The 15,151-nt window shown below is 50.1% G+C and overlaps 1 protein-coding gene across 4 annotated transcripts in view; it reads left to right on the top strand.

Moving 5' to 3' along the window:
• Positions 1 to 14,932, top strand: part of BTBD11 (BTB domain containing 11) — a 289,817-nt gene extending 274,885 nt beyond the window's left edge. For 3 of the 4 annotated variants that reach the window (XM_032346485.1, XM_032346484.1, XM_032346487.1), the window contains 3 exons: positions 3,840 to 3,908; positions 5,640 to 5,753; positions 12,770 to 14,932. In XM_032346485.1, coding sequence (XP_032202376.1) covers positions 3,840 to 3,908; positions 5,640 to 5,753; positions 12,770 to 12,979 — 393 coding nt within the window. In that variant the 3' untranslated portion in view covers positions 12,980 to 14,932. The remainder of the gene's footprint in view (positions 1 to 3,839; positions 3,909 to 5,639; positions 5,754 to 12,769) is intronic. The other variant, XM_032346486.1, reaches the window with a different exon arrangement.
• Positions 14,933 to 15,151: the final 219 nt, after the last annotated feature.

Below are 15,151 nucleotides of genomic sequence, written 5' to 3'. Positions count from 1 at the left end.
CTTTAGGATTCACGGAGGAAGGACCCTGAAGAAACCTTTGTGGGGCTTTAACTATGAATGAGATACTGACCTCTGCTTGCCCATGGTTATCTGGATTTTTCTTGCTGGTTTTAGAGTCGAAGAAACTGAGGCTCAGAAAACTTAAATCCTGTGCCCCAAGTCTTAGTGCTACTTAGGGACAGAGCCAGGATGGGAGCCCAGTCCATCTGGTGCCAAAGCCTAGGGACTTGGTCCTGGAATGCCCTTTCTAAAGGGGGACAGTGGTAAGAACAGCCCCCATTTCTTGAATGCTGGCTATGTGTCGGGCTCCAAGCTGGTGCTTCTCGGCCTCTGCTGGACATTGGAGTCATGTGAGGAGCTTTAAAAATTGCCCGTGCCCGGGCTGTCCATCGGAACCTGGGCTGGAGCCCAGGCATCATCAGGATGCTGAAGTCAGCCGGCCCAGACGAAAGAATCATAGGCCCATGAGAGTCTGAGCATGAAGTAAGTGCTGGAAAACGCACACCTCCCACCTCTTCCCATGTTCGTGAAGGGGGCACTTACGCCAGAAAGCCTGGAACTAATTGGGGAGGTTCCTGTAATAGGAACCGTAGAGTAGGCATCTAGTGCATGTTTGCCACGCAGACCCATTGAATGAGAGAGACCGGTGTGAGGAAAGCACGCCCTAGAGGACTCTGAGGCCTGTAATTGCTTTTGACTGGGGAAGGTTTCCTGGTCACATTAGCCTCGGGTTACTATAAGGAGGAGGGACGGTTTAGCGGGCCCCCGGGGAATTGTCTGTGTGCTAGCCCCGTCCCCATAAAAGAAAAGCCTCATTTGTGGCTTGAAATAGGCCAAAGAGGTCTGACTCTGACCCAGAAGGAGGCTCCCAGGGGCCTGTTCACTTCCCTTCCACGCTGACAGAAGAATTTTAGCAAATGAAACTGCCTGGAGTTTCCTCCCCGCCAGACGGTTTAGCATCGCGCACAGGCAAGCACCGGACGCAGCTGCACCTGCAAGCGGGGGCCTCCGGAGGCCGAGGAGGCGATTAATTCCGGGCTTCGTGCAGGTTTCAGCTGCCAAGAAAAACAACTCCATAAACAGGCCCTTTGGCCTCCTAAGGGTTCGTTTTGCCCCCTTGCGAAAAAGGCCTGTGTTGGCGGAGACTGAAGGCGGAGAGGGGTGGCCTGATTTAAATCCCATTAGCCCCAGGATCTCCATCTTCTAAAGGAGCAGCATTTTCAGCCTGCAGCCCAACCGAATAAATGAGATGAAACAATGGAGTAGGGCCTGTGTTCGGGGAAGTTCCTCTCACGGCTCTAGTGGTGGTGGTGGTTATTGGTCTGGCCCTTAGAAAAGAGAGGAGCTAGGGAAATCTGTTACCTGCCTAAGAGCAGGACCCCACCATACGCTGATGTGGTATTGTAGATCCCCAGGACCCATCAGCATGGGGGAGCGGAGGGGCCATGAGGCTGTGTGATCCTTTGACCAAGTCTCCGCCACCACCATGAGCACTCTGCCATCTCTGCGACAGGTGGGTAGTGGCAGAAGCCCAAAGTCATGTGGAGACCCAAGCACAAAAGGGAAACAGAGGGCTTGTGTTTCTGTTTCAAGCGCGCTTCCTGGGCTCGCAGGCCCCGTGTTAGGCACGGGAACGCATAGATGGACGGTCCACACCTGGGCCTTCAAGCTCCAGGGAAAAGTCACACTGTATTCGTGGATGAGGTTCTGCCCCATCGCCTGGGGTCGCAGCTGGGAGATCTGAGAAGGCTTCATCGATGTGACCACTGAGCTAGATCCCAAAAGAGGGGGCCAAGTTCAACAAGTGAAGAAGAAGAAGGGAAAGGCATCCAAGCAGAGAGAACAGCTTGGGCAAAAGCCTGAGACAAAACGCTGTGATAGGTTCGGTTAAAGGCAAGTGGTTGGGACTGGTCAGAGTATAAGAGGCAGATGTTGTCAAGATGAGGAGGAGAGAGAAGGGCAGAGTGGCAGATGAGATTTGAAAAAGTAAACTAATCCTTAGCAACTGGATTCCTAACAGTGAAAATGTGGGAACAATCCAGATGCCCCTGGGCTAATAAAAAAGAGTGAAGGAAAGATCTGTGACAAGAGTGAACCTTGAAAATAGGACACAAAGCAACAGCAGCCAGACCAAAGAGCACATGTCGGAGGATTCCATTCATATGAAATGTCTGGAACGGGTATTTCCCTCGTGGTTGTCAGGACCAGGGCAGGAGGGAGTGGGAACGGTTAGTAACGGGCACGGGGTTTCTCCTGGGGGTGTTGGAAATGTTCTAAAACTAGACAGGGGGGACAGTCGCACAAGATTGTGAATCCACTGAAACCACCGACCTGGACACTTTATAAACAGAAACAGTTTGCATTACATGAGATATATCTCAGTAAATCTGTAAACATGGTTTTTGGGGGTTTTTTTTTTAAGATTTTTTTTTTTTAATTTTTTATTTGACAGAGCAGAAAGGCAGGCAGAGAGAGAGAGAGAGAGGAGGAAGCAGGCTCCCTGGTGAGCAAAGAGCCCGATGCGGGGCTCGATCCCAGGACCCTGGGACCATGACCTGAGCCGAAGGCAGAGGCTTTAACCCACTGAGCCACCCAGGCGCCCTGTAAACATGTTTTTTAAGAAAACTATTATTTGTAAAAATGCATGCAAAATGTAGATTGAGATCAGTCGCATGGGGCCTCAAAGGCCTGAGTGTAGGTGGTAGAGGTACTATAGGAAAAAGGTGCTTCCACCTCAGGAAATCAAAGAGCTAACATTTACTGAGTTCTTGCCACGTGCCAGGACTTTGCTAGAGCTGTTCCCTGTCATGTAATCCTCCTCACATGAGGTAGGCAATGTTAGCCCCACTTTACAGATGATAAAACTGAGGCACTGAGAGGCCTAACCTAATTCAAGTCACCCAGCCTTTAAGTGGCAGAGCCTGATCGGAGACTGAGGCAGCCCGAGTGCAGGGTCCTTGCCCTTAAGCACTCCCTTATGGTGGTCACAGACCTTTGGAGCCTAAAGGGACCGTAGCAGACATCCCGGCCCCAGTGCCTCATTTTACAAGTGCCCAAAGATGGGATGTAGCCAGTCCACAGATGCTTCCAGCACAGCTGCCGTGGGGACAACCAGGGAGTCCACGTGTCATAAGGCAGGCAGAGGACGATGGTGGAGAAGACCATGCCCACTTGGAAAGCCTGTGCACCATCTAAAAAATGAACAGCTTCGTGGGAGGTGGTGACGGCCAGTTCTGCACATCCGGGGGCCTCGTTCTAAAGGGACGCCAGCTGGTAAAGCTCTGGTTGGCACACCATTCAGGCCTCCTGAATCACATGGACGGTCTGAGCAGCCTGGGCTAGGACTGTTCACATCCACAAGACAATGAAACCCCCGACCCCTGACGGCTACTTCCCACATCTTGTTGAGCTGTAAAAAGGAGCAGGTGGTCCCATGGTAACCCAGAGTTCCTCTCTGGGATTTAAAGAGACTCTTCTAGTCACTATGGGCCATGCTCCCGGAGGGGAATGGCCGCTGGTGCAGGCTGTTTAAGCCGAGTGTCCTGGAGGCAGCCGAATGGGGGGGACGTGGAAGGGGAAAGCTGTGATTGCCGTCTATGATGCAGAGCAGAGCTGGGGTGCGCTTGGAGCCCAGCAGAACCACGGGGAGACAAGTGGCAGTGGCGATAAGGAAAACTGCCCAATGAGGAGGAAGTGTCCTAAGGGGAACTTCTCCCACGAGGCAGCGATCCGGCAGGAGCGGATGTTCTAGAGGGACACACAGACTGCCCGGCTGGAAGAGAACTGTGTCTGTGCTGCCCTCGGACTGACTGCTTTGCTCTCTGTGTCCTTTCTTCCAGCTGGTCATGCAGTATCTCTACTACGGTGGCCCAGAGTCACTGCTCATTAAAAACAACGAGATAATGGAGGTAAGGCATCCCTGTAAACCCAGGTCACCGGCGTGTGTTGGCAGTGTCTGAGGGCACCTGTGTTGGGTTTTCTCTTGGCTACAGGCTTTGGGGTCCTGCCTGCCTCCTTGGACCTCCCAAGGGCTTCTCGGCAGAGCCCCTTCCTGGAGAGCTGGGGTGCTAGGTAGCAAGTCTGCAAAATCCAATTTTAATTGGCTTTGGGGCGGGTAGAGGGGGGCTTACTGAGGAGGCTTCGGCTAGCTCTAGGCACAGCAGGGGCGCAAATATCACCATCAGGAGCTATCTTGGTGACTTCTGTCACCAGGAAACATAAATCACAGTGTGTCCCTTGATGTGGTTGCCAGGAGCCCATTATAAGGACTCCCGGTGACCGTCCCTCCTTCCCGAGGCTCCTTGGCTCCCCCACCCCATCTGCTGTCTACCTCTCCACCAAGCCTGTCCTCCCCTTCTGAGTCCAGGGGCCTGTTTCTGCTCCTTTCTCCCCAAGGCCAAGGGACCCTGCTCCTTCCTCAAAGTGGAGCCCTTGTTGGTTTTCCTGCTCAAAGCTGGGAGCTTTGAACCGGAAGCCAAAATCACTCCAATAATCCCAAGCAAAGGAACCAGGATCCTTTTAAGGTGACCGAAGTCCTGGGCACGTGGCCGATTAGAGATGTCAGGACGGTCAGCCCGTCAGAAGATGACCCCACACAGTGGTGGAAAAATCGAGTTTCGATCCAGGCTCTGCTCCTGCAGAGCTGTGTCATCTTGGCCATGACTTAACCTTGCCAAGCCTCAAGTACCTTACCTGGAAATGGGAATAACAAAATCTACCTCGCTGGGTTTTGAAGATTGTAGGATTTTATAATAAGGTGACTGCAACAGTTCCTGGCACCTGGAGGCCATAGGCTGGGTATTCACTGTGTGACCCATTTATCCTTCCCTTTGTAACCTCCCGCCAACCCCCGCCACCCACCCCCCAGTTCCTCTCTGGTCTCTCTGAACCTCTGCACTGACACTTCTCTACCTGCGGACCAAGCTACCCTCTGAAGACGCAGGCTCTTCTGTCACATTTGTTTTTATTTTAGAATTGAAATAACGAATGCACATGTAAATCATATAAATGATGCAGAAGAGCTTGTCACCAAGAAGCAGCTCACCCTACCGCCCACGCCTGCCCCCATCCTTTCCCCACAAAGTCAGTCCCTTTAAACTCCCAGGGGCCCGGCCACCGCGGTGATGCAAAGGGACAGAGACCCCTGCCCTCGCGGGCTCTCTGAGGGCGCCAGGCATGACGTCATGTCTGTTGAGAGGAGGGCTCCGAGGAAGACTGAGGCAAGGGAAGGAGGCCAGACAGTGACGGAGGGAGGTGACCCGAGGTGGGGCGGTCCGGGAGGCTTCTCTGAGGTGACATTTGTGTAGGACACCTGGGTGAACAGAGGGAGTTCGCCGCATCCATGTCTGTCTTGCTAAGGACATTCACCCTTGTTTCTGGACATAGCAACTGCAGGCATTTTTGCTAAAATGCTAAATCTGGTTCCCTTCAGCCTCCTCCCCTCTGCCATATTCAACAGAGTTCTATCCCTGTGCCTTAGTTTCTGGGGTTTCCTTTGTGCTTTAAAGTGACCGACCCACCGCTGTGCCCCCAGCCCTTTTCCTTGGGACACCTCTGTGGAAGATGGAGATTTTCCCCACCACTGTCCTCCCTTTATTTCCACCTCCCAACCTCTAACAGGCTCTTCTTACGATTTTTAGCTTCTGTCTGCCGCTAAATTTTTCCAGCTGGAGGCCTTGCAGCGACACTGTGAGATTATCTGCGCAAAGAGCATTAACACTGACAACTGTGTGGATATTTACAATCACGCCAAGGTAATCAATCCCGCCCAGGCTGCCCAAGCATGCGCGGTGCACGGAAGTGGCTCGGGCTTTTCCTTCGCAGACACGGAGTCTGGCCAGAGAGCAGACACTGGCCTGCCCGCTCCGGGCTGAGCTGCCCGCATTCCTTCCCCCGCCTCAGCCTCCCTCCCGCTCTAGAAAAAAATGCCTTGCCCTTCATCTCGCCCCTCCCAAATACAATGAAAGCAGGAGCTCTTGGGATTTTCAAAAACAAAGCTGTTTCTCAAACAGTGCTTCCCGAACACGAATCACGTTGCAGACCCTGACTCAGCAGGCCTGGTGCACCCTGGCGTCTATGTTTCTAACAAACTCCCTGGTAAAGCTTCTGCTGCCGGTCTAAGCCATCAGACCTTGAGTAGCAAGGAATAGTGGTTCTTCAAGTGTGTCCTCCAATCTAGAAACCATCAACCTCTTCAGGAAACTTGTTAGAAATGTATATTCTGGAGCCCCGTCCCAGACCTCGTGAACCAGAAGCTCTGGGGAGAGGTGCACCATCTGTGGCTTTGCACACCCTCCTGGTGACTCTGGTGCGTGCTCAAGGGGGAGCACTGCTGTTCTAGAACTGGCCACACGGGAGAATCACCTGGGCACTCAGTTAAAATCCCTATGCCTGGGGCCTATCAAAGACCAATTAAATCTGCCTCTGGGGGTGAGCCTGAGAATAGCTATTTTCCAGAGCTTCCTGGGTGATTTCAGATATGGCCAAGATTGAGAACAGCCCTGGAGAGCCCCTAAGGGGTCCTCCTGGTCAGGTGGACCCAACACCTAGTCAGAATCACCTGGGGAGAGTCCTGAATCTTTAGGCCCCCACCGCACAGTGGTCTCTGCAGTGGGGCTCAAGAATTTGTATATATATATTTTTAGAGGTTTTATTTATTTATTTTAGAGTGAGAAAGCACGTGAGTGGGGAGAGGGAGAGAGAATCTGACGCAAACTCTAGCCTGCATGGGGAGCCCGATGTGGGGCTCGATCTCAAGACTAAGAGATCATGACCTGAGCTGAAATCAATGGTCGGGTGCTTAACCTACAGAGCCAGCCAGGCGCCCCAGGAATCTGTATTTTTAACAAGCTCCTGGGGTCACTGTTGTGGCTTCAGCCCTAAGACCCGTCTTAACTCCAATTTGGGGGGACCACTGTCCTCATCCAGTTCATGTCACTGTGGGGATAGTGGGACCAAGAGAATTCAAATACTTGTTCAGGTGCCATTTCATTTGGTCCCTTGCGCTGAGGACAGGCCCGTTAGCATTTGCTAGGAAGAAACAACGAAATGAGTTGAGATCAGGAATTAAAACAAAAAAGCCTTCTTTTGTGTGGCTGGAGCTCAGGACACCTCCCCCACATCCACTGTCCGGTGACGACTGACTTGAATTGCGCTCTCACTGTTCCTCCTGAAAACTTGGGCTGCCTTTGAGATGTTTTCTATCTTAACAGGCCCTTGTAGCATGCCGGCCCTGTGCTAAGATCCTTGTCACACCTTCCTTTGTAACCCTCCCTGCAGCTCTTGGAGGTAAACGTTATCATTAGTCCCATGTCGTAATAAGGGAACTGAGGCACAGAGAGGTGAAGGAACTTGCTTAAGATCACACGGCTGTGGAGATTTTTCTTTTTATCGTGGCAGATGCCATAACGTGAAATTTACCATTTTAACCATTTCTAAGTGTACATTTCAGGGGCTAAGCACATTCACACCGCTGTACAGCCATCACCACTATCCATCTCCAGAACTTTTCATCTTTCCAAACGAAAACTCTGTACCTGCAGAACATTAACGCCCATTTCCCTTTCCCCTCAGCCCCGGAAACCTCCACCTAACCTTCTGTCTCTATGAATCTGACTCCTCTAGGGACCTTACATAAGTGGAATCATCACGTTTTGGCCCGTTGTGACTGGCTTATTTCCATTAGCACAGTGCCTTCAAGGTTCATTCATGCTATAGCATGTGTCAGAATTTCCTTTCTTTTTTTTTTTTAAGATGTTATTTATCTATTTGTCAGAGAGAGAGACAGCGAGGAAGGGAACACAAGCAGGGGGAGTGGGAGAGGGAGAAGCAGACTTCCTGCTGAGCAGGGAGCCCGATGTGGGGCTCGATCCCAGGATCCTGGGACCATGACCTGAGCCAAAAGCAGATGCCCAATGACTGAGCCACCCAGGCAACCCATTTCATTTCTTTTTAAAGCTGCATGATGTTTCCTTGTATGGAGAGACCACACTGTGTCTGTCCATTCACCCATCAGTGGACACACAGGTGACTTCCACCCTTTGGCTGCTGTAGATAATGCTGCTGTGCACATGGACAGGGGACAAATAATCTGTTCAAGTCTCTGCTTTTTGTTCTTTGGGGTATATACCCAGAAGTGTAAATCTAGATTTTTTCTTCCTGCAAAGCACGTGTTCTGATTGGTCATCAGTAAATCGACAACTACAGGCTACTTCCTACACACACGCACATACACACGTATGCATGTACACTAGGTATTTTGGTTAAGTGAAGGTTTTACCAAAATCTGGTTTCTCAGGACACAGCACACTTTTTCTTTAATCTTCAACTAATGACTTTGCAGGAAAGCATCGGAGGCTGCTGTCTCCCCAAGAGAAGAGCCTGATTAGTAATCTTGTGGTCCCTCCCCCTCTCCCTCTTCCTTCTCCGCCTCCCCTGGCCACGGAACCTCCAGGTGCCCTGTGAACCCGGCATCCACAAGTGGCTTTGCCGTGACCTGTCGTCTTGACAGCAATCCATTTTAATCACTCCAGCCACCTTGGCAGGAGGCTCCATAGTTCTTGCCATTAATAATGAAACTGGCTGCGGTGTGAGCCCAGGCCAGGAATCCGCGGGTGCTACAGGCTCTGCACACCTAAGGCAGGGAACTGCCTCTTTTGCAGGTGCACTTTGGCAGACACCAGCCATTGCCGTGGCTCCCAGGCCACATCCTGGTGTGTTTCCAATGCAAAAGCTGCCCTTTGTGCTATTTGCATGGAGGACAGGGCAAAGCCAGCCAGCCCCTGCCTTTTCTCTGTGCTGCTTCCCCTGTGCTCCGGATACTACAGCACCACGAATGATCACATGCCATGTGGCTTCTGTTCCTGGCAGATTGTACTGCAAATTGAGGCTAGTTTAGTAAAAGATGGAAAAGAAAGAAACCAACTCTTGGTTCAGCACCCCAGGAAACACAGGCGTTTACACGTTAATAACAATGCTGCAAATGTCAACAAGCCCTTGGCAATGTTACCTCTCTGTGACATCTATTTCAGACAGCTGCAGAATTTCATACAGATGAGAAGCCCATCCCATAAATGCATGGCTTGGCCATCTTTTTCCCCCCCTGGCAAAGCTGTTCCAAACTATTCAGTCATGAAAAAAGGGCCCTCGGGGGCCACCTGGGTGGCTCAGTCGGTTAAGCGTCTGCCTTTGGTTCAGGTCCTGGCGTGGAGTCCTGCATGCTTCTCCCTCTGTCTGCTGCTCCCCCTGCTTGTGTGCTCTCTCTCTCTGACAAATAAATAAAATCTTAAAACAACAAAAACAAAGGGGGCCCCAGAGCTACTGATGGCCCTTCTGTGGTATCTTTCATACTGGGAAAAAGAATAGGCTAGTTCATCAAATTGATTCTAAGCTAGAGTAGTAAGCTCAGCAGTGCTCTGTGCTAGAAAGAACACAGGTTTGGAAACCAGGGGATTCATTCATTAGTGTTTATTGAGCACCTGCTGTTTACCAGAAACTGTATTCATCAGAATATAATAAGAAATTAGTAAGACATAGTCTCTGCCCTTGAAAAATTACAGTTTAGGGATGGGGCTCAACAAACTTGTGCTGTAGAGGGCCAGGTAAATATGTTCACATAGGCCACACAGTCGCCTTGAACCTCCTTAACTCTGCTGAACCACATGAAAGCAGCCATAGGCGATATGTACATGATGGATGTAGTTGTGTTCTAATAAAACTTTATTTACAAAAGCAGGTGGGGGGCCAGATTTTTCCGAAGGGTTGCAGTTTGTCAACCACTGATCTAGGAGATGAGAGTTTCCACCCCAGTTCCGTCAGTAATTAGCTATGTGGAGGTAGTCAGGGTCTGACCTACAGTCACCATTGAGTAAATATCACCAAATGTAAATGTAAGTATTTATTATTCTCCACTTACTGCCTTACAGTGAGGGACATTGATAGACAAAGTGCATGGCCAGGTGTGGTAAAGGGTGTCCGCAGAATCAAAGATAGGCAACACTGAGCCTCATTTGCCCCAGCTGTAGAGTGAAGCCTTGTGCTCTAGGACTGTAAGAGCACGGTTCATGTTGTAAGAATGAAATAATTCCTGAGGTGTCTCCCAGCCCCCAGGATACTAGGCGAACCCTGGGTGATAACAAGCTCTCTCACCTGCTAAACCTCACCATGTCTTCTGGGTCTCTCAGAGACCACGAATTACCTAGTGTCTCTGGTTCACTCCTTCCATTTTATAGCTGGGGAAATGGAGGCATAGGAAAGTGATCTGACTTGCTCAAGGTTGCACATGGTTTTTTTGCATACCGTTGCCGTTGGCTTGGCGAATGAGCACATGGCATCAGGGAGTTCGTGGTTACAGGCTTGGTCCTTGTAAGGGCCAGCTGGCTTGGCTGGGTTCTTTTTTTTTTTTTTTTAAGATTTATTTTTATTTACTTGAGAGATGGGGGAAGTGGCAGAGGGTTGGGAATTTTTAAAGCAAATTCCCCTCTGAGCATGGAGTCTGATGTGGGGCTCAGTCCTGCAACCCTGAGAGCATGACCTGAGTCAAAACCAAGAGTCAGATGCTCAACCAGCAGAGCCACCCAGGCGCCCCTGGGCTAGGTTCTGTAGGTACAGTCAGTTCCCCTTATCCCAGCTTGGCCACCTACTTTGTCCACGTGGGTCACTGGATACCAGCTGGTGAGAAAGAGAGTGATAATTACAAACATAGTTGACATTTACAATGACAGCTAGCATTGCGTGCTGAGTACAACTGACCACTGCTCTCATGCTCCATGCGTGATCTCATTTAATCTCAACAACAGACTATTAGGGAGGTATTATCATCCCCATTTTATGGTTAGGAAGTCCGAGGCAAAGAGAGATTATGTACTCGCCCAACAGCTAATGGCTAAAGTCATAAATCTGAAGAAAAAAAAAAAAAAAAAGAAGGAAGGAAGGAAGGACGGATGGAAGGGAAAAAAAGATCCCAGAGGCCCCCCTCTTAGCTACATTCCTAACCTGCCTCTCCTAAGTGTGACAAATGACAGAATCATGCCATAAATCATCCTGACAGGTCTGGGATGCCGGTGGCCTCATTCTCATTTTGAAAATGATGAACCCAAGCTTGGGCAAAGTGACCCAGCCCTGGTCACATCTTCAGGAAAGCAGAGGAGCCCCCACTTGAATCCAAGTATTCCAGCTCATTCCCCCGGAACCCTGTCGGCACTGCCTCATTATCATTGCACCATTCCATATCTAACAACTTAAAGTGCATGTCTGGTTTAAAGGACAGGATATTGGGGAGTTCAGAAGGATGATTCAGCGTTTAGATGATGTAGATAATTCGGCATCTAAATAGAGCAGCAGGATGTCATCTCAAGGAGCACTTAACTTCTGAATGCCCAGTTCATTGTGATAGAGAGACTTACAAGCTCTGGAAAGTGTAGAAAAGGTCTGAAGACAGCCAACCCACATAACCACATGTACTTCCGTGCCTCAAACACGAGTCCCTCCGCCAGGCACACGCATGAGGCTAAATACCCACCCTCTGAGTAATGGTGCTGGGCTAGAGGCAGTGTCTTGGTGGTTAACCACACAGCCTTTAGGACTTGAATTACCAGAGTTCCATGCCCGATTCTGCCCTGGATGTACTGCCTGAGTTTGTTGTCAGTTACTGTCTTGTCTGTTTCCTCCTCTGTAAATTGGAGGTGGTAATACAACCGCCTCCGGGGAGGTTGGAGATTAAATGAGATGTTGCAGGCGAAGTGCCTGGCAAGGTATCTGGCACATTGTAAGCTCTTGGTCGACGTTTGCCATGAGTCTGTTACTCGGTTAGTTAACTGTTCGCTTCTACATTCAACAAGTACTAAGTATGTGCCATCTGCCAACCCTCGACTTGGCCCCTGATCGAGGTCAACATCATCCCTTCCCCACTGGCTTAGTCTGCAAGGAACCCTGTGTCCAGATCACTTTCTCGGCCTTGGCACCACCTGCTTGAGCTGCAGGATTCTCTGCTGCTGGGGCTCTCCTGCACATGGTGGCAGCCCCAGCAGCATCTCTGGCTTCCACCCGTTAGATCCTAGTGGTACACACATCACCGCCACACCCAGTCGTGACAACCAAACTCCCTCCAGGCTTTTCCAGATGTCCCCTGGATGGCCAAATCAGCCCTGGTAGAGAAACCACTGCCCCAAATCCGGGGCATACATAGTCCATGCCCACCCGGGACTGCTGTGAGAGTCAAATGGGCTAACACTCCAGGCGCTTAGAGCTGTGTCTGCAGCTCCGTTCATGTGCCAGCTCGCTAGAGTACAACAAAGAAACGCAAAACCCGGGGGTTAAACCAGTAAGCAGGTCTTCAGCACAGGAGTTCACAGGACAGCTGGAAGTTTCTTCTGGTCTCCACGGGCCTTGCTTCTGAAGTCAGCTTGGGTGACCCTGGCTGGGCTCGGTCACTGGCTCCTCTCAGTTTCCTGGAGCCGCTTACCCTCCCAGCAGGCTCACCTCACCTGTTCTCTCTGCAGAGGTGGGCTTCTGAGCAAGAGCGTGGAAGTCCGAACCTGGCCCTTTAAAGCTAGCCCGGGTTTGGCAGCTCTCACGTCTGCCACCTGCTGTTGGCCTGAGGAAGTCACAAGGCCAAGCCCCGGAGAAATGAACCCCAGTCCCCTAGGGGAATGCCGCAAAGCGCAGTGAATCTCAGCCACTGTCATCAATCTACCCTCACAGCTGTTAGCCATTATTAGGTACGCAGGTGGTCCAGAAACTTAACCTTCTCCTGCTTCCTGTCTCTCTCCAGTTTCTTGGAGTCACAGAGCTCTCAGCCTACTGTGAAGGCTACTTTCTCAAAAACATGATGGTCCTCATTGAAAATGAAGCCTTCAAGCAGCTCCTCTATGACAAAAATGGCGAAGGGACGGGCCAGGATGTGCTCCAGGACTTACAGAGGACGTTGGCCATCAGGATTCAGTCAATCCACTTGTCCTCTTCCAAAGGTTCTGTCGTATGAAACATCCAGGGCAGGGAACGGTCCCTGGGGACTTTCCAGACCCTGCTGCTGCACTGGCTTCACACAAACACATACCAAGTTCACCTGGCGTCTGTTTTTGGCTAGGCCAAGGAGCTGTCTCTACTGCCTCAGCTTCTGTCGAATAAGCAATTTCAGCTCCCGTGTGTTCCTGTTGAAAAACAAAGGACATGCCTCTGGTCTGTAGGTCAGATGGCAGCGGGGTCCGGAGCTTGAAGGTCAACATTGGGCAGCCAAGCCAAGCCCATCGGAAAGCACCCCTGGGGCAGTCAAACACGCAGGGCGGGGACCACCGTCCAGTGGATGAATTGAGGACTCAAGGTCGTCTGGGTTACCGGTTGAGAGCTGGAGAACGTGACTGGTCTGACCCTGATGAGCGAGCGTTGTGTTCCCACGAAGGACCTTCGTCTCTGCGGTTCAGGGAGAGTCAGCGTGGTAGCGAATTTGCGAGATTGTTACCAATCACGAAGAAATAAATTGGCAAATTTTTAGGGGTGGGAACTTTTTAAAATGTTCATAACAAAACAAAACAAAAAAAACAGGGCAGCCTTGTAGTTTAAAACCTATTTCTAAAAGCTTAACAGTTCATTTTCAATTGAATTGTGTTTAGGGATCTGTGTTTTGAGTTTGGGTTTGGTTTTTTTTTAAAAAAACAGTAAGTTGCCGGTCTGTACTGTATAAACATATGCATCTGACAAGTTATTACTGATATTCTATACAAGGTAAAATAATAACCTTGCCTTAGTGATCATGGTTACACAAAAGAGGTGCACTGCCAATAATTAACTCGATAGTTGAAAACAACGTGCATGCTAATCGTGATTTTGGGGTGAGAATAAAACACCCCCACATAACAAAACATGCATTTGCATGGGCCCGAACCAGTGAAATATTATGTTTGTGCTTCATTTTTGCCAAGGTAAAAAAACGTTCCACCACTTCTTGCTAAAAATCCATTTGGTGAAAACTAGAACCTCTTCCTTTCCTTTAACAATGATTCTGGATGCTTTTGCAGAAACGTGTTCATAGATGATGCTGATGGGGGGCGGGGAGGGCGCACGCCAGAGGATTTACTATTAATCCCAAAGTTTCCTCTGTATTCTCAGAAGATGTTAATAGTTTGTTACTAGCCAGATATATGACTATGTTAGATTATTTTTAAAGATGAAACATGTATGATAGGAAGGATTCTTTCTGTATCCCGAGAGTGTACAGTTATAAGGTTATCTATAACGAAAGTTTATATTGACAGGGGTCCGTTTTGCTCTGCCATATATTATAAACAAAAGGGATTGGTGAAGTGCCACAATATTCCAGGTAATTTTTGAGTTGTTGCCTTTTTTTCATTTTCTTTCTTGTCCCTTAATTTGGAACCTAGCTAGAAATGAGAATGACTTTTACCCTTTGGGGTTGGCAAAGTCTCTTTGGTAAAAACCTCTTTCCTCGCATGCCTTTGGGAAGTTGTGCACGGACCCTAGACTCTGAGGAGCTGCTGTCACCCATCGAACTTGCTCCCTGAGCCACCATCCAAGAGGACCAATGCCGAGTTACATGGGTGTGACCCGTGAGCACGCGGGCCGTGTCTGCCTACAACGCTGGCCCGTGAGAGATTTGGATCCACAAGGCCTCTCTCCTACTTGGTCATTTGCAAACCTCCCCAGGCCCTACCATCAAATGAAGAAGGGGGGAGGGACTGCCTGCAGAGGAGGCCACATTCCAGAAGATACACAGCCCACGCGTGAGTCACCGCTGCCTCCTGCCTCCTCCGTATCCTCAGAAATGCTGTGTGATGTTCCCCTCACCACGACTGACTTCCCTGCGAATGTCTTATGCTAGTTTGGGGCCTCTGGCCTCCGATTTGTACAGTGGCGACTCCCGACGGGCTTCTGTTGCAGTTTGGTGTGTGCTTTCTCTGTCATTAAACGATTTTCCCAAGCCGCGCATCGCGTGTGTGTGGTAGGAGGGAGCTCTTTCCCCGCCAGGTGGGGCCTGAGAACTTCATTCATTTGAAAGATTGGAAAACGTGGTCCTGCAGACAAAAGTCAAGGAAAATGAAGACACCAGGTGAAAGAGAGGGAGGGGCTCGTGTCGTTGGCAGTGGGCTGCCCCCTGTCCGCTCTGTGGAAGAGATGTCGGCCTCACAGGCTCAAGTCC

This window comes from Mustela erminea, chromosome 6, assembly GCF_009829155.1.
Source record: "Mustela erminea isolate mMusErm1 chromosome 6, mMusErm1.Pri, whole genome shotgun sequence".
Lineage (NCBI taxonomy): Eukaryota > Metazoa > Chordata > Mammalia > Carnivora > Mustelidae > Mustela > Mustela erminea.
Note: the sequence above shows the minus strand (reverse complement) of the source record. Positions and strands in the feature narration are given on the sequence as shown.